General features: G+C 37.0%; 1 protein-coding gene across 6 annotated transcripts in view; it reads right to left on the bottom strand.

The window, feature by feature from the left end:
• The window catches only part of LOC128682209 (cingulin-like protein 1), a 28,979-nt gene that overhangs the window by 1,698 nt on the left and 1,453 nt on the right, over nucleotides 1–25,828 (bottom strand). For 2 of the 6 annotated variants that reach the window (XM_053766841.2, XM_053766987.1), the window contains exons 2-20: nucleotides 24,062–24,193; nucleotides 20,546–20,644; nucleotides 20,121–20,272; nucleotides 16,741–16,786; nucleotides 12,047–12,169; nucleotides 11,536–11,661; nucleotides 10,294–10,368; nucleotides 8,620–8,697; nucleotides 7,500–7,640; nucleotides 6,704–6,775; nucleotides 5,885–5,983; nucleotides 5,216–5,281; nucleotides 3,846–3,956; nucleotides 3,095–3,194; nucleotides 2,552–2,670; nucleotides 1,905–2,056; nucleotides 1,174–1,311; nucleotides 437–887; nucleotides 2–103 (exon numbers count right to left, since the gene is read on the bottom strand). In XM_053766841.2, coding sequence (XP_053622816.1) covers nucleotides 2–103; nucleotides 437–887; nucleotides 1,174–1,311; nucleotides 1,905–2,056; nucleotides 2,552–2,670; nucleotides 3,095–3,194; nucleotides 3,846–3,956; nucleotides 5,216–5,281; nucleotides 5,885–5,983; nucleotides 6,704–6,775; nucleotides 7,500–7,640; nucleotides 8,620–8,697; nucleotides 10,294–10,368; nucleotides 11,536–11,661; nucleotides 12,047–12,169; nucleotides 16,741–16,786; nucleotides 20,121–20,272; nucleotides 20,546–20,644; nucleotides 24,062–24,193 — 2,382 coding nt within the window. Of the gene's footprint in view, nucleotide 1; nucleotides 104–436; nucleotides 888–1,173; nucleotides 1,312–1,904; nucleotides 2,057–2,551; nucleotides 2,671–3,094; nucleotides 3,195–3,845; nucleotides 3,957–5,215; nucleotides 5,282–5,884; nucleotides 5,984–6,703; nucleotides 6,776–7,499; nucleotides 7,641–8,619; nucleotides 8,698–10,293; nucleotides 10,369–11,535; nucleotides 11,662–12,046; nucleotides 12,170–12,561; nucleotides 14,519–16,740; nucleotides 16,787–20,120; nucleotides 20,273–20,545; nucleotides 20,645–24,061; nucleotides 24,194–24,262; nucleotides 24,394–25,828 lie in introns of those variants that run through there. The other 4 variants (XM_053767049.1, XM_053766916.1, XM_053767215.2 and 1 more) reach the window with 4 other exon arrangements.

Here is a 25,828-nt window from a genome sequence, read left to right on the forward strand (position 1 = left end):
CCGCGTCCGCGAGAACTGCGACGCGCCGGACGTCCTCCCGCCGGGCCGGCGCCGAGCGCGGCCCCGCCTCCAGCTTGTCTCTTTGTGAGCGACATAGGCATAACTGGAAATTATTATTTTTTTACATGAGAAAGTCGCTTTCCGCTGTCGGCCCAGGGTTCATGTTAAAAAATTATAACATTATATTTGTATGTCTGTATATAGAAATATAGATAAAACACAAATAATACTTAAAAACTAGGAAAGAAACAAATTCAGTTTCTTCATGAATATAACCCGTGAACAACAATACCTTGGCACTCATTTCAACTAACAAACAGCAGTGCTTACATCGTGTTCCGGTTTGAACGGTGAAGAAGGAGACGGCGCCATTTATTTTCTACTATATTATACTAGACTGTACTTATTGATTAATTAAACAGCAGAAACTACTTACTCTGTCATGAGAAGACTTCCTCCTCGCCATCCTCTGCGCCGCCACGAGAGTTGATGAGCAGCTAGTGGTCTCGGTCGCACTGTGCTTCCTGTCTGTCTCACTTTGCTTCCTCTCTGTCGCACTGTGCTTCCTCTCTGTCTCACTGTTCTTCCTCTCTGTCTCACTGTTCTTCCTCTCTGTCTCACTGTTCTTCCTCTCTGTCTCACTGTTCTTCCTCTCTGTCGCACTGGGCTTCCTCTCTGTCGCACTGTTCTTCCTCTCTTTCGAACAGACACAAGACGAATGGCTCTTCAGAAGAATGGTGTCTATGGCAATGGATTTCTGTCTCTGCGGTCGAGGTACACTTTTAGAACAACACGGATCAAGGAGTTTGCTGTTTGAATTCTGGTTCAGTCGTTGTCGAAGAGATTCTATTGTTTCTTGTTGATTTTTTATCTTTTCTTCGTGTTCTCTGTCAGTCAGGAAATAGTACTATTATACGAAAGTTCAGATCGTTAAACAAGACATTTTCTGCTTTACCAAAGTAAAAAAAAAAGATTGTTTGTTGTCTATGTATGTATTACTGTTGCCGCTCGATAGTCAACTATCGACAGCGTTTCGATTGACTATCGATAGTTTAAGACAGGAAATAGAATCGATAGCTATCGACAATTTAGCATACAATCGTTCGAACGTATCGTACGTTCGATCGTATCGAACCGTGATGACGATTAGACTATCGATAGTTAATGTAATACCTGCGTATCTGGCGGAAGGCGCACATCCAGCGGCGCACAGTGAGCAGCGCGAGGCGCGTGTCCTCGCACAGCGCCGCGCCGCGCGCGTGCGCCTCGTCCAGCTGCTCCTGGAGCTGGCACGCGCAACGGACTTTCTCTCTAAATATATATAAACACATGTGTCACTATAAAGTTCATTGGGTTGCGATCCAGCGCTATTTTGTAATTTTCTGACATATACCTATGTCACATAAAACCATTTGACGGTTTTGACATGAGAGCTCACGATCACTTGTAAAACAAAACGATAAGAGACAGATTTCAAAATACTATATCGAGGAAAAAACAATGGATTAACGCGTTTTCGGCACAGAAGGGCAGGAAATCAAAATTCAATGGCAAAAAATATAGATTTATAAATTTAGATCGCTACAGATAAAGACCCTTTGTCTATAGCGTTCTAAATTTATAATATCTACATTTTTTGTCGTTCAAAATTGTCTACCTATTGGAATAATATACAGATAAGGAATAATTTAGTTTGTTTGAATTAAATTTTGTCTGAATCTAATGTAATTTACTTTGATATATTTTAATTTATAATTTAAACTTTATTTAATTTATGATTACTATGTGGACATGGTCTGAAATAAAGATACATTATTGTTATTAACATAAATAAACATAGTTATAACTATTCTGTCACACGATCCTCGAGTAGGAAATACCTAAAACGCTAGACATATACTGACTGGTAGCGGCTGTCGGCGTCGCGGTAGAGGTCGCGCGCGCGCTGCAGCTGTTCGGAGAGCGCGCGCGCGCTGCGCTCGCTGTCCGCGAGCTGCCGGCGCCAGGCCCACACCGCGCCGCGCAGGCGCTGCACCTCGTCGCGGACCTTCGTGTTCTGGAAACGTTGGACGCGAGTGTGTGGCGTGGGTTCCGCCCCAAATTACGACCACTTCTTCTTGGCGACGATATTCGAACGATTTATTTAAATTTTGTCTGTGTTCGTTACCGCCTTATCATTATTTTGTATCTGCACACAGTCCAGTACTTTGAAAGGCTTTGCGTACCTAGTAATATTAATCCATACGATTATAAAATGGTCCTTATAAGAACCACTTTATAATCCTCAATCAATTTAAAATCAATAATGAACGAAAACAAATATAGAAAACACATTCCAATGAGATTTTTGTTTAGGTACCCGTTTTGTAGCCAAAACGTGTACGTGGTATAATGCTGTTTTTAAACTTTTTACCCCTTATTTGCCCCGTGCATCATTAAAAAAAGAGAGTGTAATATCCAATCCAATCCTAAGGAAAAGGAATAAATGTATATTTAGCAAGGTGTAATATAACAATTTTGAATTAAACACAAAAATGATGTAATCGCCTACCTCCTCGGCGAGGTGGGCAGCTCGCTGCAGCTCCATCTTTAATTCTTTTACTACGCTCTGCTCCTGCGCATGCAGACGTTGTACTGAAGATAGCTCCGCTACCTTGTCGCTCAGCAGTGCTGTCATCAAACAGAATATTATGTTGATCATCACGTACGAAACGGAATTTTAACGCGAGCCAAAGTCGTAATGGAAAGGCCGTGCATGTAATGATCAATGCAAATGACGTGTAAACGTACGAAACAGACGAAAATGATGGCTTGGATGGATGATGTGCAAAAGATTCTATTATTGGCTACTGGGTAAGAATTAAATGCATGCAATGGTTATTTAAATAACTAATTTATTTTCAACATGACTTTCATGCAAACTTTCACCTTCCCATTGCCATTACAATACACATTTTGTATTTGACATTAAAAAAAACTCGCGTTTACCGTGTTGTTTCCTCAGCCGTTGAGCGTAAGAGCCCAGGGACCGCTAAACATTAGTAAACAGTATCTGATTATAATTGTAAAGTAGCCACTAAGGTACTATAGCTACCTTCGGCCTGCCGGAGCCGTCGCGTGAGACAGTCGCACTCGGCGCCGCGCTCGGCGGCCGCGCGCTGCTGCGCCGCCAGCTGCTGGCGGCAGCTGCTCAGCTGAAACCAGGCGTACACTATTACAGGTTGCCTTTTCTTTCTTATCGAATGTGTTATTGCTAACACTGGTGTCAAATTTTATTCGAGTCTTCTTAAGCTTGGGGCTCGATTCTCATGCAATCGAAGTTCATTTCACCAATTTTCACCAATATTTTTAGAAGGTTAACACGTTTTCTTGACTTACGAAAAATCACAATTGAAAGAGTTTAATTCAATGCATCGGTCGATCGATTTTTCCCATTGTAAATTTGCTTAAAATCTTTAAAAAAATTTGAGAAAATTGATGATATGAACTTCAATTGCGTGAAAATCGGGCCCGTTGTGAAAAAAGGACTTTTGCGTTTGCGTTGATCCGTCGACTGAAGTCAACGTGACGGAAGACGACACAGCCCGACTGAGCAATGGGAACACGCTCTAAAAGGGAAATACTTAATGGCGTACCCAGACGCACACTAACATCACATTTTAATGTCTTTATTGAGAAATAATATATTTCTGTAACAGGTTGTATGTGTTTACACTTATTACGGTGTTTTGTGTTTTGAGTTTGAGTGAGGTCCCTTCTCTGGATCCCTCGAGAAGTAAGAATTGCATTGGTCGGTAGCTTAATTGGTAGATACAGGCCTGACTCACTTCCCTCGCTAAGATTACCTCTTTCTCTGTCGAACCGACGTCTTCCGTGAGCCGCCGCTCCACTATCTGCTTCTCCACTAGTTCATTCTCTTTTTCCGACAGTCTCTGTTCCAACTCTGCAATCTTCGACTAAAAACAAATATTTTAGAATATTACCTACGAATGGACAAAATCTACAATACACACTATTTATTGGCTTACAAAAATCCTTCCGGTAGATTTTGACTTCGTACAAACAGACAAACGCGACAGTGGAATTTATTTTAAAAGCTTTTATTTAACTTGCAATGTATGTATGTATGTTTGTTTGTTCGGATGGAATCTTACTACTCAATTTTGAAGCAGATATCTTCAACCGATTGAGCTGAAATTTTGTATACACGTTTAATTTGGATGACAATACACGATAAGCGTGTGAGGTCATTTTAAATCCAATATGGCCGACCATCCAAGATGGCGGAATAGTTATTTTTAATGCATTTCTACAATATGGGTCAAATGAAAGGGCTTGTTGAGAGTAATTCGAAAAATAATGTGACGTCATTATATTTATATAGATTTAGAAACCTAGTCAGTGATAACAAAAAATTAAAAAATAAATTAAAAGAAAAAATACTTTTTTTAAGAAAATGCTCCAAAAAGAAGAAAAAAAAAATTTCTTTTTTTCAACTTGTCAACTTATAACCTCATTATACACAATTGTGCGTGCGTTAAGGGTCACTCTAATTGAAACGAACGTCTGTCTCCAATGAATTTATTGTTGCTACTGTTTTAACATTTCACATGCATCGTAATATAAATAAGAATTAACGCCATGGATGATGTGAAGTGCTATGTACTTGCGTTTACGGTTACTGCAATCTAGTAAAATATCTATACAAACATCGATACAATAATTAGAATTAACATAAGCCGCCCACCAAAGGACTTTTATAAGTCCTTTAAAATACATAGCGACACAAAATCAAAATCGAAAAAAAAAAACGTCGAAATCAAGTTAATAACTTCATAGCACTTACGTAGTTATACAAATCAAAACATCATTCTACACCATCACTACAGTCTATCGGTAATAAACATAATTTTGTAACTGATCGCTTCACTACATTGACGATAAAAACTTCTCGCGCGCTTTGCGTAAGTACCTATAAATATTTTACTGAATTAAATAGGTATATTAATTATATAGGTAATTTACGTATAATGAGGTTATAAGTTGATAAAATGTTAAAGGAAAATTTTATTTTCTTCTTTTTGGAGCATTTAAATAAAAGCTTTCCTTAAAGTTTTTTTATTTATTTATAAAATGGACGGATGTTCAAGCGTATGGTGCGCTTTTGTAAATGTTTCAGATATTTACGATACTCATATAATCAGAGTGAACGCACCTGCATCGCGGTGTTTGCCTGCTTCAAACTTTTGTTTTCCTTCTCCAACCCGCAGGTACAGTCTACCTGCAAATAAATATGTATGACATAATTAGTTCTAGTTTACATAAGAGTAAGACAAGTTTAACACACATTTTCAATGATTCATTCCGGAGTGTCTTTGAAAAGAAATGTGTGAACACTTTCATTTTTTTTAAAGAGTCTTATCATGTAAAGAACCTTACGATGATACGTAGTACGCTAATATCAGTTTGTCATGTTTGTGTTAACTTAACATTCCTACGCCTGATAGGCAGAATATGCTGTACCTTATTACCCTTTTAACAACTCTGTATCACCATGTTTTAAGGAATAAATGATCTATCTTACCATGATTTTTTATTAATTTTAAAGTAATATAAATTAAAATAGACTTTTATTTCATTTTGCTTAAATGAACTAAAATTAGATTTATTTTCAACAAAATTCAACAATGAGACTAGACTGTGAAATTGTTTACATCTCAGGACCCGTTAGAAAAACGCAGTGTTTGTAGGAATACACACGTTCTACATTACACATGCACACACGACCTGGGAGAAAGTTTAAGTTTAGTTTAAGAAACAACTAGATTTTCCCAGAGGCACACTTTACGAGCTTTGCTACACAAACATGCACACACAAACGCACAGTGAGCAAGTCCCTCAGCTGCAGCAGTTGAGCCGATATCTCCCGGAGCTCCTCCACGGCGTCTCCTTGCGACGGCGACGAGTCCCTTTCCCACATACCCTGATCAATCAAACTCATGTCAGAAATTATAATATCTTTATTTCAAATTACATAAAATTATCACAATATTAGTAATATAAAAATAATAAATACAATAAAAAATGCCGACGCGAACGCTTGAGTATTGCGTAATTTGTATGAGTGCTTTTATTTACCGCAATGAAAAACCAGCAATGTATACCTCTTTGACGACTACGCTGGCGCAGTGGTAAAGTGCTTGTCCCGGGTTCGATCCCCGGTCGGGTCATGGTGGAAAATGATCTTTTTCTGAGTGGCCCGGGTCTTGGATGTTTATCTATATATGTATTTGTTATAAAATATAGTATCGTTGAGTTAGTATCCATACTTTGGGGCTAACTCCGCCTATGTGATTTGTCCTAAAATATTTATTCAATATATTTGTTTATATAATATACCAAATCCGGCGAATTAGTCCAAGATTTGCATTATATTCACAAGTACAGTTTATTTTTCTTTAAGTAATTTTTTGAACAGAAAATTAAGTAATGACTAAACATTACAATAACAAACTGAATGCGGTCTCGAATTAAAAGAATAAAGAAGCATATCCACCAAACAACATCGAAAATTATCTAACAATTACTGGATCTACACCGGACCAAGTAACGCTCAGCATCATCAAAGCGGTAATCTCTCTCTCAAGTAAATAATGATTAGTAAACACACAGCACACAGGTAGTTTGTTGTTATAATGGATACCGAGTCGTTGTTGGAGCTGCTCAGGAAGTTTGAGATCTCAATCTTCAAACTGTCCACCTCCATTGCAATGTCCTGGAAATAATTCTAATTAATACATGTCTAACACTGCTGACGATTAAAGCTTATAAAACTGAAAGGATTTAAATGACCGACTTCTAATATAATCTACGTGATGAAAAAAAAAAAACCTTTTCATAAAAAAACTTCATAAATAGATCATCTAGATTTTTATGAAATCACATGCGACTTGATTCTGCAAAATAAATAAATTTATTACTAGAGATGTTGCCCGGGGCTTTACTTTTAATTTTTGAGTTAAAATATAGCAATCGTGGTTAATGTACCATTTATAATATTAGTATGGATTCGATTTAGATAGAGATTCTAATGGTGAAAGAATTTTTGAAATCGGTTCGGTAGTTTCAGAGATTACCCGCCTCAAACATACAAACTCACAAACGCTTACCTCTTTATAATAATAGTATATAGTAGATGATTGAACAATTTCATCATTAGCCCTGGTTACATTAAAAGAAGTAAAATTATTATTGTTATTATATATATTGTTTTATATATTATAATAATTAAATGTTTTCAGTCGATTACTGTCTAGATCCGTTATGCGGCCTCCACACTGTCCCCGACGCGAATGCGTGAACATTGCATAGTTAGTATGAGTGCTTTTATTTACCGCAATGAGAAACAAGCAATGTGTATCAAACCCGTCAAGTTCGGCGACCTGGCGACAGTGTGGAGCCGCCATTAAATCTAGTGATATAAATACATGGTATGATACCTGACATTGCTCTAACGACCATTTCTGCGTGTGCACCACGTTCTGGAGCTTCTGTATCTGCGTGTCTTTCTGTTTGTCCATCATTCTCACGTCCAGAATGTCCGACCTTAGCATCTCTATCAGCTTCTCCTGCTTCGCAGCCTACAACATTCGTAATTCAATTATTGGCAATTTCTGTTAAAATTTTAAAATACAGAGAGAGTTTTTATATTATCTATATTTGTATGATCTGCTCCACCATAAATCAATCTTGACGTGATAAAGAAATCTTAATTAAAGTTAAGTCCATACCAAGCCAGCCAATGCCCGCGGCTTCGCCCGCGTGAATTTGTCTGCGAAAGCGGAACAGACGATTTTCATACAAAATTTCGTCCCCCATTATCGTCATTTGGGGGTCGATTATTGGGAAAAAGTAGCCTGTGTTTGAACGCGGGTCTCAAAATACATGCATACCAAATTTCATTAAAATTGGTCTTGAAGTTTAGCCGTGAAAGCGGAACGGACAGACACTCTTTCGCATTTATAATATTAGTATGGATATTTAGTATGGATTCGATTTAGATAGAGAGTAGAACACTATTTGATGATTGAACGTGATGTATACAATTGGTCTTATAACTAATAAACACTTTCAGATGTCATGTTAGCATAAATTAGCATGAAAATTAGTTTTGGCATAATTTAAGGATATTTTTTACAGTCATATATAACATCCATCATAAAACCATTAATTTCCAATAAACCCAAATAAATAATAAATAAATATATTAGGACAAATCACACAGATTGAGCCAGCCCCAAAGTAAGTTCGAGACTTGTGTTATGGGATACTAAGTCAACGATACTATATTTTATAACAAATACATATATAGATAAACATCCAAGACCCGGGCCAATCAGAAAAAGATCATTTTCCATTATGACCCGACCAGGGATCGAACCCGGGACCTCTCGGTCCAGTGGCAAGAACTTTACCACTGCGCTACCGAGGTCGTCTAATCCAATCAACAACAAAATCCAATCAACGCAACCCAGCTGAAGCAATAACGATCAAAATAAGTCCATAAATGGCCGATAGTGCGGCCAATACGATTGGTCTATATCTATAAATACGTCTCACCTCGTAGAAGCTCTCGGAGTAGAGCTCCTCGATGACGGCCAAGCTGCTCTCCAGCGAGCGCACCACTCGCTCGTGCTCCTAAAATAACACATTCAGCTTTATGGACCGGTGGACAATTCGTTTGGAACGTTTTAAAAACGGAGGATTTCCGTCGACGGACCACGCTGAAATTATAATAAAGTTCAGACGTACGCCGACGCGCTTCAATGTCAAGCAAAACAACGTCGATGCAATGGAATAATGGAATTAGTAAGGGCCCGACCTCTACTCATTTAGATTTGTCGGGATTTGTCTCTTTGTTTTTCATTCATTTTATTTAAGACACTACAAAATACTTGATTGATTCAATTGGAATGTTAGTAAATTACGTTAAAAAAAAAAAAACAAATTGTACTAAATGGAAAAGAAGAACAGAAACAGTAAAGTTAGAATACTTACCGTGTTTTAGTTTTTCCAAATGAAATCATGGTCTATGTCTTCAAAAATAAGCAACACTTAGTGTGTACAAGTAATAAGTACTTCATGCCTATCTTATTATTCCACTTTATGTAGATGAAGCGTAAAAAGCTAGTAAAAACCTATCCTAACCTTAAAGACCTTAAGTAACCTTAAAGACGTATCTATCTTTATGTAATAAAAATTAAAGACTTTGAAGAATTTCTTTTTGTAAAAAGACATTTTTTCATTCCTAACCTAACTCTCAGTTGATCTAATAAAAATACCTACCTATTCAATTAATCGGTCACATGGACAGATTTCCCGGATATAATGAGTCGTGGATTCAATTCCCGCTCGATTCCAGAAAATTTTCACCTAATTATTGTTATAAAAATTAGATATAAAGCGTGTGTGACATGATTAAAATACCCATTTAAAATATTGTAATTTAGTTTGAAAAGAAACTAAGAAAGAAATATCATCTTGCGACATCTAAGATAGGTACTTCAACACACAGCTTCAATAATATAACACCCACAAATCAGTAGCGACATTTTTTGTCTCGCGCGGCGGAAGTCCGCCCCCCACCTGCCATACTTTCTGTTTATTTTTACGCGCGCTCCATACTTTCCAATTAGTAAACACATCTTTGAGTAAATTTATTGGTATTGTGGTTAAATTAATGTATTCTTGTTGATTTAGAATAAAAATAATATATACATATAAAAAGTAAGTAGGTAGTGTTTTTAGTACAGAAGTTAATTTGCAAACCAAAAAATTTACTTATTAGATGTAAAACGCCATCGCAATTTAAAATATTCTTAAAAAATATTTTCATAACGAGAAGTAAACTACAAAAATATTGATAACGACTAATTATTGCTGTCTCTGCGAAACATACAAAATAGTGAATTTGTCATTATATTGAAATATATAAAAATTAAACGTTTATTAGGATAAATAAATATATTAGGACAAATCACACAGATTGAGCTAGCCCCAAATTAAGTTCGAGACCTGTGTTATGGTATACTAACTCAACGATACTATATTTTATAACAAATACATATATAGATAAACATCCAAGACCCAGACCAATCAGAAAAATATCATTTTCCATCATGACCCCGACCGGATATCGAACCCGGGACCTCTCGGTTCAGAGGTAAGCACTTTACCACTGCGCCACCGAGGTCGAGTCGAAGATAAAACAATAAAATGAGGAAGGGGACTGACCTTAGAATCTGTTGCCACAGAAATGCTGGATTTGTTGTTTTTTTCGTACTCCGTAGCGGCTTGCATTAACTTTATCTGAAATAAAAAAAAGTCCAAAGTTTAAGTTATTACACAACATTTAAACACAGAAACCAACAAAGTATCCAGCCGTGGTATATGACAAGGAGTTTTTTACGAAGATGACTTTGTTGACACAAGCCTTTATTGTTGTGAGAGAGATCTCATTGCATTCAATCATAATTGCAAAAGTCGGGAGCCGAACCTAAGTGCTAGTGCACTTAGGTTCGGTTGTTTCACACGATGTTTATCACAATAACCCAAAACGTGTTTACAAAATTTCAGCTCAACCGGTTGCAGATATCTGCTTCAAAATTGAGATTCAAGATTCCACCCGAAAATATTTGAATTTTAGGGCGAATAGGAAACCCTTCAGGAAACGACCCAATTTTTTGCGGCGCAGTCGTTAACTAGTGTCGCAACACTCTCGGTTCTATCAACTCTCAAACTTTGCTAATGCATTCTTAGACAACACAACAGAATATTCCGTGACACAGTTAAGAATGGGGCGATAGACGATTTATGTTCACGATTGGAACTAGGCATTTCTGTCGTTGGCCAGATTCTGCCAGCTTCTACATATAAATAAAGGCATGTCAAAACTACTCTTTTTCGTTCAACTTTCATTGACCGGGCTGATATAAATACTGATTATGAAGTAGTAGTAGTGTCCCGGCCAATACGGTCAACTAATTATTTGTGTATGCAGGGTCAGACATTTCGAATTGTGGTCATTACGTGTGTAGAGTTTTTGGGATGTGATCATTTTGTTCATTCTGTGATGTAAGTACATTGTGTGACGTGTATTTAGATTATATATAGATTAATTATTATTTTTATTTGTTTCATCTATTCTATTTTAAGTTGTTATAGTAATTTCTGTTGTATTTTCCTCGCAGTCATGAACAATGTTCATCCATCTTGACATTGATATGTTGATAATATAATTGTATGTATATGTTTTCTGATAGCACCATCTTATTTGGTATCACTGAAAATCAGCGCCATGGCTCTTCGTCACGGCACAAGCTGAGTGGTACCCTTTTGTAGCATATTCAATGTACCTTTGTAAATATTAACATTTTGTTCATTTTCTGCGATATATATTAGTATGTTATGAATAGATTTATTTCTATTTCGTGTTCATACTGATATTTGGACCTTCTGATACTAATCGGAACATACCTCGTTACATTTCTCCTGCAGCTTCTGGCGCAGGTCCTCGTCTCGTCGCGTCAGCTCAGCTATCCTGGTCTCGAGCAGACGCAGGCTCTCCGCTTGTATCCTGATCAATTCGTCTTTGTTTTCTAGCTGCAATACATTACAATGCAGTTACAAGTGTGAGCCAAATTGATGTTCCTGTGGAGATTATAGAATCTTATGAGGATGTAACGCTGCGACCGCACTGTCACGGAAACGTCCGTACAGATATTTCATGCAAAGCTTCGCCCTAACGTTAACACTAGATCTAAATCGAAGTACAATTATTGGATAGTGATTCAAATTTTAAAAAACAAGCTGAGGTCATCTCATTCGTGAAATAATTTTCCCTTAGAATCTTTCATATGAAAACTCCTTAGCACTTATTGCGACCGCCTTTACATTTACAGGCACAAAATGAGAACCATTACTGTACGTAAAAATTTCCTTCAGTTTACAAATAGATGGTTTCAATCTTAAAATTAATAACACATACGACTTGCAATGTAGACATCAGTTTGTCGCGGCACTCCACGGCCCGCGTCACGGCGCTGCACTGCCCGCTGTCCGCCCCGCTGGCCGCTCCGCTCTCCGCCACGCTCGACGTTCTATGACTATCCTGCAGAATGTAAATACACATTGTGATATGGAAAAAGATCTGGGGTCCGTATCCTGATATCTTGCAATCAAAGTTTATTTAATTCATTTTCGAAGGTTTTAATAAAAAGGTTTTGAAACGATAGAGGCATACGAGAACTTCGAGTACCTACAGGGGTAGAATACTACTTACATTTTATCCGGAAATAACCACGGGAGCGAAGCCCGGTGCGCAGCTAGTAAGTCATATGTAAACTACAATCCTTCTAAAATTTATTTATCGGATGTTACGAAATATATAAGGCGTAACAAAATGTTACACACTACAGAAATATATAGGTAGCTCCAGGATTATATTTGTTTAAAAAGGTAACACAATAGAAGGTTTTCTTCTGTACAGTTTCTCACACTCACCTTAGTAAAATCACTATTATCCGAATCTCCGCACATTATTAATCCGTTGAACATCATTGTTACAGTTTTCACTACAAACTACCCACTAAAGACCAAACGAAATAATGTCATTACAAAAAAAAAACACTTTAACAACTTCAACATAATCTCATTCAAAAAAAGGAAGCACTTCAAATCAGATAAAACTAATAAAATTTCCGCGCGCTAAAATTGTATAACCGTGAAAATATACAACGACACAAGTACGCTACTATTTACTACGCCCATTCACAAGTTATCAGTGGATAAACAATAATACAAGTGTTTACGTTAGTTTTCCTCGCGCAGAAAACATGGTGTGTGACGTGTTCACGTGCGGCGCTGCGCGTGCGACTGCAAGCTATTTTTGGTGTCATGCACAAATCGAAACGATACAGATGTACTTATTATTTTAGGCTTAGGTATATCGTGGAGCACTACTACTGCTTAGGTATTTAAATCGTAACCTAATAATTAGTAAATAAAAACAATTTAGGTACTAAGCATTTTGCGCGAGGCATTTACATCCACCCAGGCCGTAGAGGAGGGTGGATAGATACGACGGTAAAATGACGAATACACTTTGCTTTCCACTTCAATTACGAGGAAACCTAGCATTAATATTGCAAATAAATGTTTACTTATCTAAATTTAACCTTTAACTTTGTCAATGACTGATTATTTTAGTTACATTTTATCTCCAAATTTAAGTATCTTGTTGTCATTGTAATTTCATTTCATTTATCGGCATTATTAAACGTAATATAAACACAAGCCATTTCGAATGACAAAAAATCGATTATTTATATAAAAAAATAAGATTTAAAAAAAACATAATATGGCGCGCATTTTATGTATTTTTTTTTTAAATATTCACACAGTAAAAAAGGAAAAGAATTATGCCAACAGATTATGCCAAATCGTCAAACCAAATAAAATTAAAACTTTATTGTTCAATGTTCATGGCTGCATGTGCCCCATTTGTCTTGGTCTATGGTTAAACATAGATTTTACTTTACACCTAAGACCAAAAAAACTTCCATACAACTTCGCGACCCATTCCGGCAAATCTCACACATAGTGACAAATTCAACCGGGTCTTTCACAAGGAAGAAAAGGTAACTTTCTGTACTCTGGATATTTGTTTTATTTGTAAATACTCTGTTTGGAAGTGGCGGAAGCTGCACTGGCCCAGTTAGACTTATTCTTATATCGGTGCATTGATGTGGCGTGCTTTATGGGAGCTCATTTTCTGCTTTGACATAAATTCAGTCTTTCTCTCGTGTCAGCGTTTTCTTGGTTCCTTCCTCCGCCGAAGCTTTCTGAATATCACGTGATGCCCTGGATCCGCGTTCTCACTTATTTCTCCTCCACTTCGCACGGTCTTCGGGATCTTTACTTGTCCATTAAATTAACCTTTTGCACGCGTATCCGCGATATCAAGCCTGCAGTTTGTTATTATAATATTTATCGCCTGTTTCACATTTTCTGGTAAATTATCATACTGTAATTTGACAGTCTACGAACCTATCCAACACTAGAAAAACACACGCCATCTGTTCGATATGTTACATGTAGGATATCAGATACTTTATCAGCAAGCAGTGAAGCGGGTCCTTAGTCTTACGTATTAATATGACACATGGAAATAACCTCGTCCCGTGTCAGTTCATTAGCGAAGACAGCAATGCGTCACGTCACAACTTCCGACATCGCGTTTCGACACACCTCGCCTTCACACCAGGGTACACTCGCCATCAAAACACAGCTAATTGTCATGATGACAATGTCCTCTGTTTAGAACTCATACTCGTGAGGTTCCCTCTATTATGGTTGAGCTACGCGATGGCTGTTCCATGCGTCAACTCGTGAACGGGTGCTGCCAGAGGGAACTGGTCATCTCGTTTCTCATATATTTTCATGTAAGTTAATTGTGTTTCACATCGATATATATATATATATATATATATATATATATATATATATATATATATATATATATATATATATATATTATAATCAGCACTCGGATCACAATCATAACCTGTTTTGATATACCTTTTGACTATGTACATTATGTACTTTTATATATTATTAGAAAGAAAAAAAAAACATTGTAAGAAACAATAATGGTAAGCCGATCTGGCATGATAGGGACCAACACTGTTCAAATGAGTTTCTTTCGGCATTTCTTCTCAGCAGTGGTCGTTCCGAAATGCCAGTAGTTTGTAGCTTGCGAGAAATAACTATAAATATAAAGATTGACGAGAAAAAGTGCCTGTGAAGGTCTAATTTCTGAATAAATGATTTGAATTTGAATTTGAACATACAACCTCATATTTTTATATATACTACTGAACAAACAACAGGCATGCGGCCTACCTGATGAGAAATCAACGCAGCGTTTGGACGTCTGGAACACCAGGGTTGTCACCGTACCTTGGCTACCCTGAATTAATCTTTTCACGCCCTTTTTGAAGAATTCCATGTTGTAGTATCAAGTGAAAGGCATGGCAACCTCTGGCTCCAAGGCGTGAGGTTAAATGCCCCGTCGGTGGCAAGAGGTGCTTAATGGAATGTGACATTGGCATCAAACAGACAAACTAAGGAGTATACAACTGTAGCTTCAATCATATTTGCCCCAAAAATCCATTTGTGTTTTTCAGAGCAATTTATTTGCGCTTACACTTTTGCCCGCGACTGTACAACACTGATGCGGTATATTTCGCTACATTGTATCTCACGGGATCGCTTTGATGTCATCATGCAACACAAATCCAATTTCGCTTTAATTTGAGACCGTGTGAGATACAAATGTTAAATTGTATGAATGTTATTAACGTATGATCTTAAAATATATTGTTATCTATTGACGGCAATACAAGTAAATTGATTAATTAATGAATATAACTACGTATTATAAAACAAAGTCGCTTCCCTATGTATGGTATGTCTTTAAAACTTCCTAAAGTATTGGGAATGCAAAGTACTATCAACTTTGCAAATTAAAATTATCTCAATTTAAATTCAAAATTAAAAAATCTTTAGTTGTGTCCGCAATCTTTCTAGAACAGTGTCCCTAAATATAATTAATACAAGTATTATCATGAATACGAAATAAGATTGTGAGAAACTGGTGTCTGAACTAAACAGAGCCTGTATCTCAGAATACCAGCCGCTCCACGCCAGAAGTAAGACAACTAACACTTGTTTACATATTTACCACTAGATGTTGCCTGGGGCTTCACTCCCGTGGGAATTTTGAGATAAAATATAGCCTATAGCGATCTTGGATAATGTACCTATCTACTGGTGAAAGAATTTTTGAAATCCGTTCAGTAGTTTCGGAGATTACCCACCTCAACCATAGAAACTCACAGACGCTTACCTCTTTATAATATTATTATAGATATTTATTATTATAAATTAAATCTAAGTATGATATAAAAACATGTAAATAAATATAAACATGTATGTACAGTATATATATATATATATATATAAATAAATTGAATCTAACACAATATCACAATAAAGACGATAGTTATTTAAGGGGGTTGTAATATATTTTCCGTGTCAGTATAGTCTAACCTGAGTAAAAAGTAAAAACAACTATATTTGTGTAACTATATATAACTATATTTAGTTTATTATATAAGAAAGGCCCCGAGAAACAATGGAAACGGTGGGAGAAAGCGGTATTAAAGCATTCTAAGACAAGAGACCGGGGGATTTCGAGCAGATCTAAATACTAACACACTATAAATAATAAAAACAAAATAAAATAAATCTTACAAATTACGACAAAAGATGGATGGAAAAGACCAGATACGTGGATGGTGAGGAGGCTTTTGCCCAGCAGTGGGACGGAATATACTGCTACTTAATATACATAATATTCTATGTAGGTACATTTATATTAATAACGAAACGCTTTCAATGCGCTGAAAAACTATTTACTTAATCCCAATGCGAAAGTACCTAAGTTTGGGTCTTCTTCACGCATTATCTACTGGACCGATTGTTATGAATTTTGATACAAGGGTAGAAAATATCCTGGAATAACACATAGGGTACATTTTATCACGAAATTCCCACGGGAGCCAAGCCCCGGGGCGCAGCTAGCAGAACATAATTCACTATATCGTGAACGTCACTCACCTTTACATTTTCGTTTTTTTCAGATGTAGGCTCTATTTCAGATGTTCTGAAACAACAATATAATATTTTTGTATTTTTCAATAATATGATCAAGGAGGAACGCTCTTCCTATTAATTTATCATATTACTAGATTTTGACAGCGGTTTCGCCCGCATTTTTATGTGCGTCCCCGCTTATAAATTATTATTGTCAATATCTCGTGTTCTAAGCAACGTATCGCGATGAAACCTATACCAGAATTTGAGAAAGACCATCTGATTTACAACTATAAAACCGCATCAAATTTAATCTAGTAGTTTTTTCGTGATGCACGAACAAACAGAGACAAGTAGTTTCTAGCTTGTGAGAAATAACTATAAATTTATAGATTGACGAGAAAAAGTGCCTGTGAAGGTCTAATTTCTGAATAAATGATTTGAATTTGAATTTTGATTTGAACAAAGAGACAGACAAAGATTCTAAAAAAAATCTGTTTTTGCTTCTATTAGTCCTGTAAAGACCCCACGTAATTACTTTTCTTTAATATATTTTATGTATAAACATATTAGAAAACTGCATGGAGCTATTAAAGAAAATAACAAGATCATGGAACTACACGATGCTACTAGTGAGTAATGAGGTGCTGTATACATAAAGGTGTTTGAAGATTTTACTATGGAGCGTGGCATACCTACTGCCGCCATTTTGATTTTTTTTCAAAATCGCGGCCAGCCATGTAACTTTTATAAATCGATAGCTGACATTAATGCCAACAAAAAATATTAATTCAATGACCTTCATAAAGTGTCAGGTTTCCGAGAAAATAACCGTCAAAGTTGATCACGTGATTTTTTTTTAATAGCGACTATAATCCCATCTATTTGGTATAACAATGTGTAAACATACACAAAATATTCTAATAGGTATAGATAATATTAATAATAAAACATAGATAACTATGCCTCATGATATTTCTACATGTTGCGGCTACTACGTACTTAATAAGAATATTTCATACTACGACAAAAAAGTCAATGGTGACGTACTGTTCATTAGGTATTGTTTTAGGTGTTATATATAACAAGAAAATAGATTATATATTGTATTATTCTAATGTGCAAGCGAGACGGAAGGGGGGGGGCACCTTTATACCCCCGACCGCTGCACTCAGTTTGCTACCTGTGTTCTTTCTATGCGGGAGTAAACGCCTCTCTGTGCGAGTTATTCGTTATTTAGTATTTGTATTGATGTTATGTATGTGATTTTTGTATTTGTAGTCTCAAAAGTGTTTAAATTGTGTATACTAAAAGCATGATGCCTTAAAATGTTTATCGGGCAATAAAAATACTGTTCCTAAACTGTGCCAATGTAAAAAGAAATCCAGGTTATTATAACTATTTTCGAAAAGAGAAATTGTAGTAGGTAACCATAAAACTATGCCACAATATAAATGTAAAGATAATTTTTAATTTTATGATTATTCCTATCTTATGTTATGTAGTAAATGGTTTTACAGAGGTACCTATTACTTTTATTTACCCTATAATGTCAAATGTCATATTAAATCAAATGACGATACTGCACTCACACATAGATGGTCACAAAATATGTTATTAAGTTGAAAAATATATCCAGATACAATGCAACATAAATATTTGTTCTAAAAGTTATTTTTTTTAATATCTTGATTCATCAGAACACATACCCTTGCTTATAATTATGGATGTCACGTGATCAACTTTGACGGTTATTATCTCAGAAACCTGACACTTTACGAGGGTCATTGTTTTAATATTTATTGTTGGTATTAATGTCAGCTATCGATTTATATACGTTTCATGGCTGGCCGCGATTTCGAAAAAAAATCAAAATGGCGGCAGTAGGTATGCCACAAATCTTCAAAAGGGGTTTGAAGATTTTACTATGGAGCGTGGCATACCTACTGCCGCCATTTTGATTTTTTTTCAAAATCGCGGCCAGCCATGAAACTTTTATAAATCGATAGCTGACATTAATGCCAACAAAAAATATTAATTCAATGACCTTCATAAAGTGTCAGGTTTCCGAGAAAATAACCGTCAAAGTTGATCACGTGATTTTTTTTTAATAGCGACTATAATCCCATCTATTTGGTATAACAATGTGTAAACATACACAAAATATTCTAATAGGTATAGATAATATTAATAATAAAACATAGATAACTATGCCTCATGATATTTCTACATGTTGCGGCTACTACGTACTTAATAAGAATATTTCATACTACGACAAAAAAGTCAATGGTGACGTACTGTTCATTAGGTATTGTTTTAGGTGTTATATATAACAAGAAAATAGATTATATATTGTATTATTCTAATGTGCAAGCGAGACGGAAGGGGGGGGGGGGGCACCTTTATACCCCCGACCGCTGCACTCAGTTTGCTACCTGTGTTCTTTCTATGCGGGAGTAAACGCCTCTCTGTGCGAGTTATTCGTTATTTAGTATTTGTATTGATGTTATGTATGTGATTTTTGTATTTGTAGTCTCAAAAGTGTTTAAATTGTGTATACTAAAAGCATGATGCCTTAAAATGTTTATCGGGCAATAAAAATACTGTTCCTAAACTGTGCCAATGTAAAAAGAAATCCAGGTTATTATAACTATTTTCGAAAAGAGAAATTGTAGTAGGTAACCATAAAACTATGCCACAATATAAATGTAAAGATAATTTTTAATTTTATGATTATTCCTATCTTATGTTATGTAGTAAATGGTTTTACAGAGGTACCTATTACTTTTATTTACCCTATAATGTCAAATGTCATATTAAATCAAATGACGATACAGCACTCACACATAGATGGTCACAAAATATGTTATTAAGTTGAAAAATATATCCAGATACAATGCAACATAAATATTTGTTCTAAAAGTTATTTTTTTTAATATCTTGATTCATCAGAACACATACCCTTGCTTATAATTATGGATGTCACGTGATCAACTTTGACGGTTATTATCTCAGAAACCTGACACTTTACGAGGGTCATTGTTTTAATATTTATTGTTGGTATTAATGTCAGCTATCGATTTATATACGTTTCATGGCTGGCCGCGATTTCGAAAAAAAATCAAAATGGCGGCAGTAGGTATGCCACAAATCTTCAAACCCTTTTATAAATAAACAATGGACACATCACTTCAATAGCACATAAAATTAAGCAAAAAGTACACGCTTTATAGATTTAGTCGGCCTCGCCGACAGAATCTATAAAGCGTGAGTTGTGTACTAGTCGAAAATATTATAATATGCAGAACATAACTGACATAAGTGACATAACTAATCATGTGGTACAATCACAAGTTAGTTTTTTATAATCTTATGTCCTAAAAACAATAAGCAAGTACACTGACCCGTGACATGAATTTTTCCTCGTGAAATTTTTGAAATCCGAACTGGTACATAACTTGATTTTTTTAAATTGGGACCTTGGACACGATGGCTTTGCGCAACACCTCGGCGGAGTGGAAGTTTCGTCGACGACCAAAATCGGAACTGAGGTCGACTGAATAAAGAATAAACAAAAATCACACAGAGCCCATCCATAAATGTCGTTGAATGCGTGAAACTTGTCCTACTTTTAACGTTCAAATTGTACAACTATTAGATTATTGGTAAAGCTTTACAAGTTATTTAAGAAACTGCAAAAAAAATCTACGTTCCTCGTTTAATTATTATATATAACTTAGAAGTAAAACAGTATATTGAAATTCATTTATTTGGTTTGGTATGGTACTGTCAGTAGGGTATTGTCAATTTAAAAATCTGCAAAACTCACATGCTCAATAACGGAAACGTCGGGGCTCTGTACACTTTCGCTCACCGCCTCGCTCGAGACGCCACAGAACGGAGCGGCGTGCCATGAGCTTGTTGACCCCTATAAATATACACTAACAAAAATGTAATGAATGTTATAAGGCTGTAGCCGATTTACACTATACCGTAACAGCCCAGCAAAACTATGTTCTTTTAAATGGCAACTTTACTCCGACGTCCGCTGAACACATACTTTTCACTAACAACACATCAGATAGTATTGTCTATGTTAAGTACAAATACATGGCTTGCTGTGAAGCTCACCTTTGAACGCTATTTTGTTAAGCGGGTACAGTGGAAAGTAAATCGGATTTTAAGGTCTTATAGGTGTAAAAAGAAAACACTTTTTCAGCTATTATGTCTTTTATAATTTAAATAATAAAACTGCAATCTAAAACATTGGTCCAAACACGATTTAAAAAATTTAATTTAAACTTACGTTTCAATGGAAACCAGCTCGGTGCTTCGGAAACACTTAGTACTTATTTTTTTTTAGTTATTTAAATGTCTGAGCTTATTTATGTCTTTTGTCAGTAAACCTGTAACTTGCAAATGATTAAAAATAAAGAATAAGGTGGATGTATGAATTAAAACTGTATATTTGCAATCTGTAATTTTGTAGTTCATCATTCACCCACAGAAAATTGTATTAAAAGGAAATTAAATCTAATATCAAGTACACAGTACTCAAATCACTTATACAGTAAAAAGCAAGGATAAACTAAAACTTTTAATATCACTAAACCACCTTAGTCCTGCTCCAAGGACTCCTGGGAAGCAAACCTGGACTGCATGTCTTCGTCAGAGTGCGCATGCGCCGGGGCGGCGGTGACGGCGGCGGCGAGCACGCGCCGCGGCTGCCTGCGCACGCACGCCACCGTCACAGACTCGTAGCCGCGCACCAGCGATTCCTCTTTGTCGCCGCTACAGTCTTTACGGACAGAACTCTTCTCTTGAACATCTTTCAGCTGGAACAAGTTGAAAAAATCAGGCCGCAAGTTTGCGGACTTTAACGGTCTCTGCTCAAACTATGCAAAGTTTATTTATTCAATTATGTTAAAGTGATGCTTCAAAATGTTTAGTATTTGTATAATCACTTTGCTCGGTAATAAGTTTGTGTTCTCGTAGGATTTGAACATAATATAGTATTTTTATTTTACAATGTCTTTCATCAGCAATCAATTATATTACATACTTACAGTTACTTCAATTGCTGTCGTATATCCCCGATATAATCGGTTAAATATTAGAAGCTCCGAAAGAAGTTCTAGTCGGTAGTACCGACATATGTGTAGTAGTGAGTAGAAAAGATGACCTTAAATACTCAGTAATTAAGTCCATTTTACCTTAGCCTTTGCTTGTTTCAGCTGCCGTCTCATCTCTCTAATGATATCTTCTTGGAACTGAGCCCTAGTGCTCTCCGCCCTACATTGTTCCTCCAAAGCTGCGCACACGCGTCGCATGGCATGCAGGTCTTCGGATAGTGCTACGTTCATCATTACATTCAAAGACTGGGGAAGGAAATTAATTTTCAATGACGAGGTTACAGCTTTTCCATCATAGTAGATTCAATTACAACTAAACTAGACTTATATTAACAAGGAAGCAAATTATTATAAACAGAAAATGATTATCTAGAACGAAACTTTCTAAGATGAACCCAATCAATGCCAGACTAGGATCTCGGACCCAAGTTTCAGTTCCATTATTTAATACTTTTCAAAAATATTACAAAATTATTTAATTCTCATATATGCTCGCTATTTACGACAGAAGACGGCAAGTGGGTTGAATTATCAAAATTTTATTGCAAAAAGACTATAGTGTAGCATAGTGCCACAATTGCGGTGCTGGAATCCAAAGTAGATCTTGTTCTCTAACACTGCTATTTTGCAGTCTCCTAACAGTTGTCAACTCTGAGGAAGTTGTAATAAAAAAATAAATCAATCACAAACCTTGAGGCTGATTTCGGTCTGTATTAGCTTCTCCTCGTGTCGCCGCTTCTCCTCCCTCAGCACCACATTGTAATCCTTGACCGGCTCCCAGTCGCGACACTGCGCATGCTGCAACAATCAGCGGCTTGTGCCTTCACGTTACGATTACTACTAACTAACTACTAACTAACTACCAACTAGTCGGCCTAGTCAACTAATTCATGTAGGTTTGATTCCTATTTTGATATTGAAATTATTATTTAAAGATTTGCAAAATTAAAGTGCTCTCTATCTATCATCGTATTTGGACCAATGGTTGTGTGTCATTATTGCTAAAATTACATCAATTAACTTAAAAAATTGAATTAAATAAAATGAAGGCGTTTTATCTACAATAAAACAAAGCTATTTATCAGCTGTATATTATGTAATAACATAAAAAAAATAAACAAAATAAAAATTTCACAAATTTTTTAAAGTCGAAGACTTCACTCCTTGGTTTCATGTGCGTCTAAAAAATTTACGTAATGTTTAAGTTTATTAGAATTCCTTTTCTTTTGATTTTTATTTGAGTTCATATCGCCTTGATCCAACTTTTCTCGCCTGTGGAAATAATTTTATATATTCTTATTTATTTTTTACTATAATTTCAAATGTTCACTGTGCAGACATTTGTCTCCCTTCAAACGAAATTATTTGAAGGGAGAATTAAATCGGAAGTAAAATGTACTGACATAATATTTTAGCATCGATCGATCGAGCTAGATATAATTTCATGTAACCAACTCCAAGTAACCAAAAATCGAATACACGTGCTGTGCGACTTTTCGATGTTTTATATTTAGATACCAATGTACTGCAAAAATGATATAGATATAGAAAACATGTAAAAGTCATGAGATACGCACATTCCAATTGTTCAGATATTTATCAAAAAAATAATAATAAAATCACAACTCACCAGTCCAGTGAGCCAAATATATCGGACTCTGTGATCTCGTAGAAGTGTATTCCGTTGAGTGTGCAGTAGTCGAATTCCCGGAGCCTCCTCAGCACTTCAACCAAGCCCCGAATGTCAGAATCCTTGCGCTCGAGTCGCCGGCGCAGCGCCGCGGTCTCCGCGCGCAGCTCGCACAACATCTGCGGGAATCACGCATGTCTTCCAATTGTTTGCAAATTACCCTTATTTTTTAAGATGACATTACGATGTGTCTCAATATTTGTGGAACTAATGAACTGTTTTATACAAAACATATCAACATAAGAGTTGCTAATTGCGATATGGTAAAAGAATTGAAGATATCCCGAAGATATTGTGCGAGTCGTATGAACGCAAAGTTGGCAAAAAAAATCACGCCGTTTAAAACTTCGACACTAGCCGGCCAGGGCGCCAAAATTACGAGTAACAATTTCGCAAATATATTTTTGAAAAAAAAGTTTAATTACCAACAAAAAAATAACAACATGCATACGAAAAAAAATACGCGTGCACGCAAATTTGAAGTTTATTCAAATATGTTTGAAGATTATCCTATATTACTAACCTCAAGATGCCTCCTGCGTTCCACCATAAGCTTGGCAGTGGCCTCGGTCTCCAAATCCTCGACCGTACGCACGAGCAGCGCATTCTGCGCCACCAGGTCACCGACCCATGACCGGAGGAGGTCCACTTGCTTCTAAAACCCATTGAGTGAAAACTTCATAAACAAAATACAATACAATTAATAATGGAACTTAGCACTAACGTTTTTGAGAATGCCACAGCGAAAACGTGAGCAACCTTGTAGTCTTTGTTTCGTATTTGCGGTGTGCAGTTGCGGGTGGTCTTAATAATCAAACTACCCGCGCTAGTTTTTATAGTCAAATTAGGGTCGGTACACACTACACTCACCACAAAGTTTCAGACTTTTTATCTGAATTCGTTTTAATTTTAGGTTCGTCCCGTTAATAGGTTTATATGTTATATAGTTATACGTTTCGAGCCCGACAGTTAAAAAATACTATAACAAAAACGTTATTTGTTTGTTACAAACCGAAACAAACGAAAGCCCTGCATTAGATAAGGTGCATACATATTTTACGAGTTGGCTATACAGTCTGAAAAAGCATTGAGATATAAATAGCTTTTAACAATCAACAACGTGACTATAGTCGTGTCGCATTATCTCAATGAGGAGCCGCGATGACATTGTGGCGACATCTACCACGCCACATGCACAACGGCGCAGACGTAAAAAAAAAAAAGCCGACCAAACGCAACGAATAACAAGCCACACAAGTGATACAGGACACTACGGACAGATGGCACAACGGTCGACTCACTATGGACAGCTAAACAAGCCTAGACCGCGCAGACAGTGCGTTTTCGATTGGAAGCATAAATACAACCTCCGACATGACACCGTCGGAGCCGTGCGGTTCCCCAGGCGCAACACCTAGCCTGGCGGGAAGATCTTCCCTTTGTGGCGGTCGAGCATAATCACCTAGCTCCCGCTACAGTGGTGACCCCGACGTGATTGAAAGCAGCCTTCGTCATCATCACACCCGACGTGATTGAAGCAGCCATCGCCAACGTCGTACTCTCCAATCTTCACCATCACTCCTCGCACCCTCATTGGTCTCAAGTCAGCAGCAAACAGTCACTCGCAGCAGCAAGCCATCACTCATCTTCAAGGGCATCTACAGGACCATCGCAGCCGACGCAACGCGCTTCCTGGTTCTGGCACCCGCAATTCTCTTCGACTTCATCGACGCCGACGCACCCTGCAGCCCACGTCTGGACGCGCGCACTCACCGGCGTGGCAGCCATGTAGGGACCGGTGCCAACAAGTCATATTCCGCTCACGACAGTCTCGACTCACCGCAGACTACGAGCTCAACCTACGCATCCCGACTCACTGGGACATCGAGTAACATGGCACACACGAGAAGCACAGACTGCACATCAAGACTTCATCAGACCTTCGGTCTTGGGGAGGAGTAATGTGGCGACATCTACCACGCCACATGCACAACGGCGCAGACGTAAAAAAAAAAAAAAGCCGACCAAACGCAACGAATAACAAGCCACACAAGTGATCCAGGACACTACGGACAGATGGCACAACGGTCGACTCACTATGGACAGCTAAACAAGCCTAGACCGCGCAGACAGTGCGTTTTCGATTGGAAGCATAAATACAACCTCCGACATGACACCGTCGGAGCCGTGCGGTTCCCCAGGCGCAACACCTAGCCTGGCGGGAAGATCTTCCCTTTGTGGCGGTCGAGCATAATCACCTAGCTCCCGCTACAACATAACCCCAAGGCCG

The sequence above is a fragment of the Plodia interpunctella genome, chromosome 1, assembly GCF_027563975.2.
Source record: "Plodia interpunctella isolate USDA-ARS_2022_Savannah chromosome 1, ilPloInte3.2, whole genome shotgun sequence".
NCBI lineage: Eukaryota > Metazoa > Arthropoda > Insecta > Lepidoptera > Pyralidae > Plodia > Plodia interpunctella.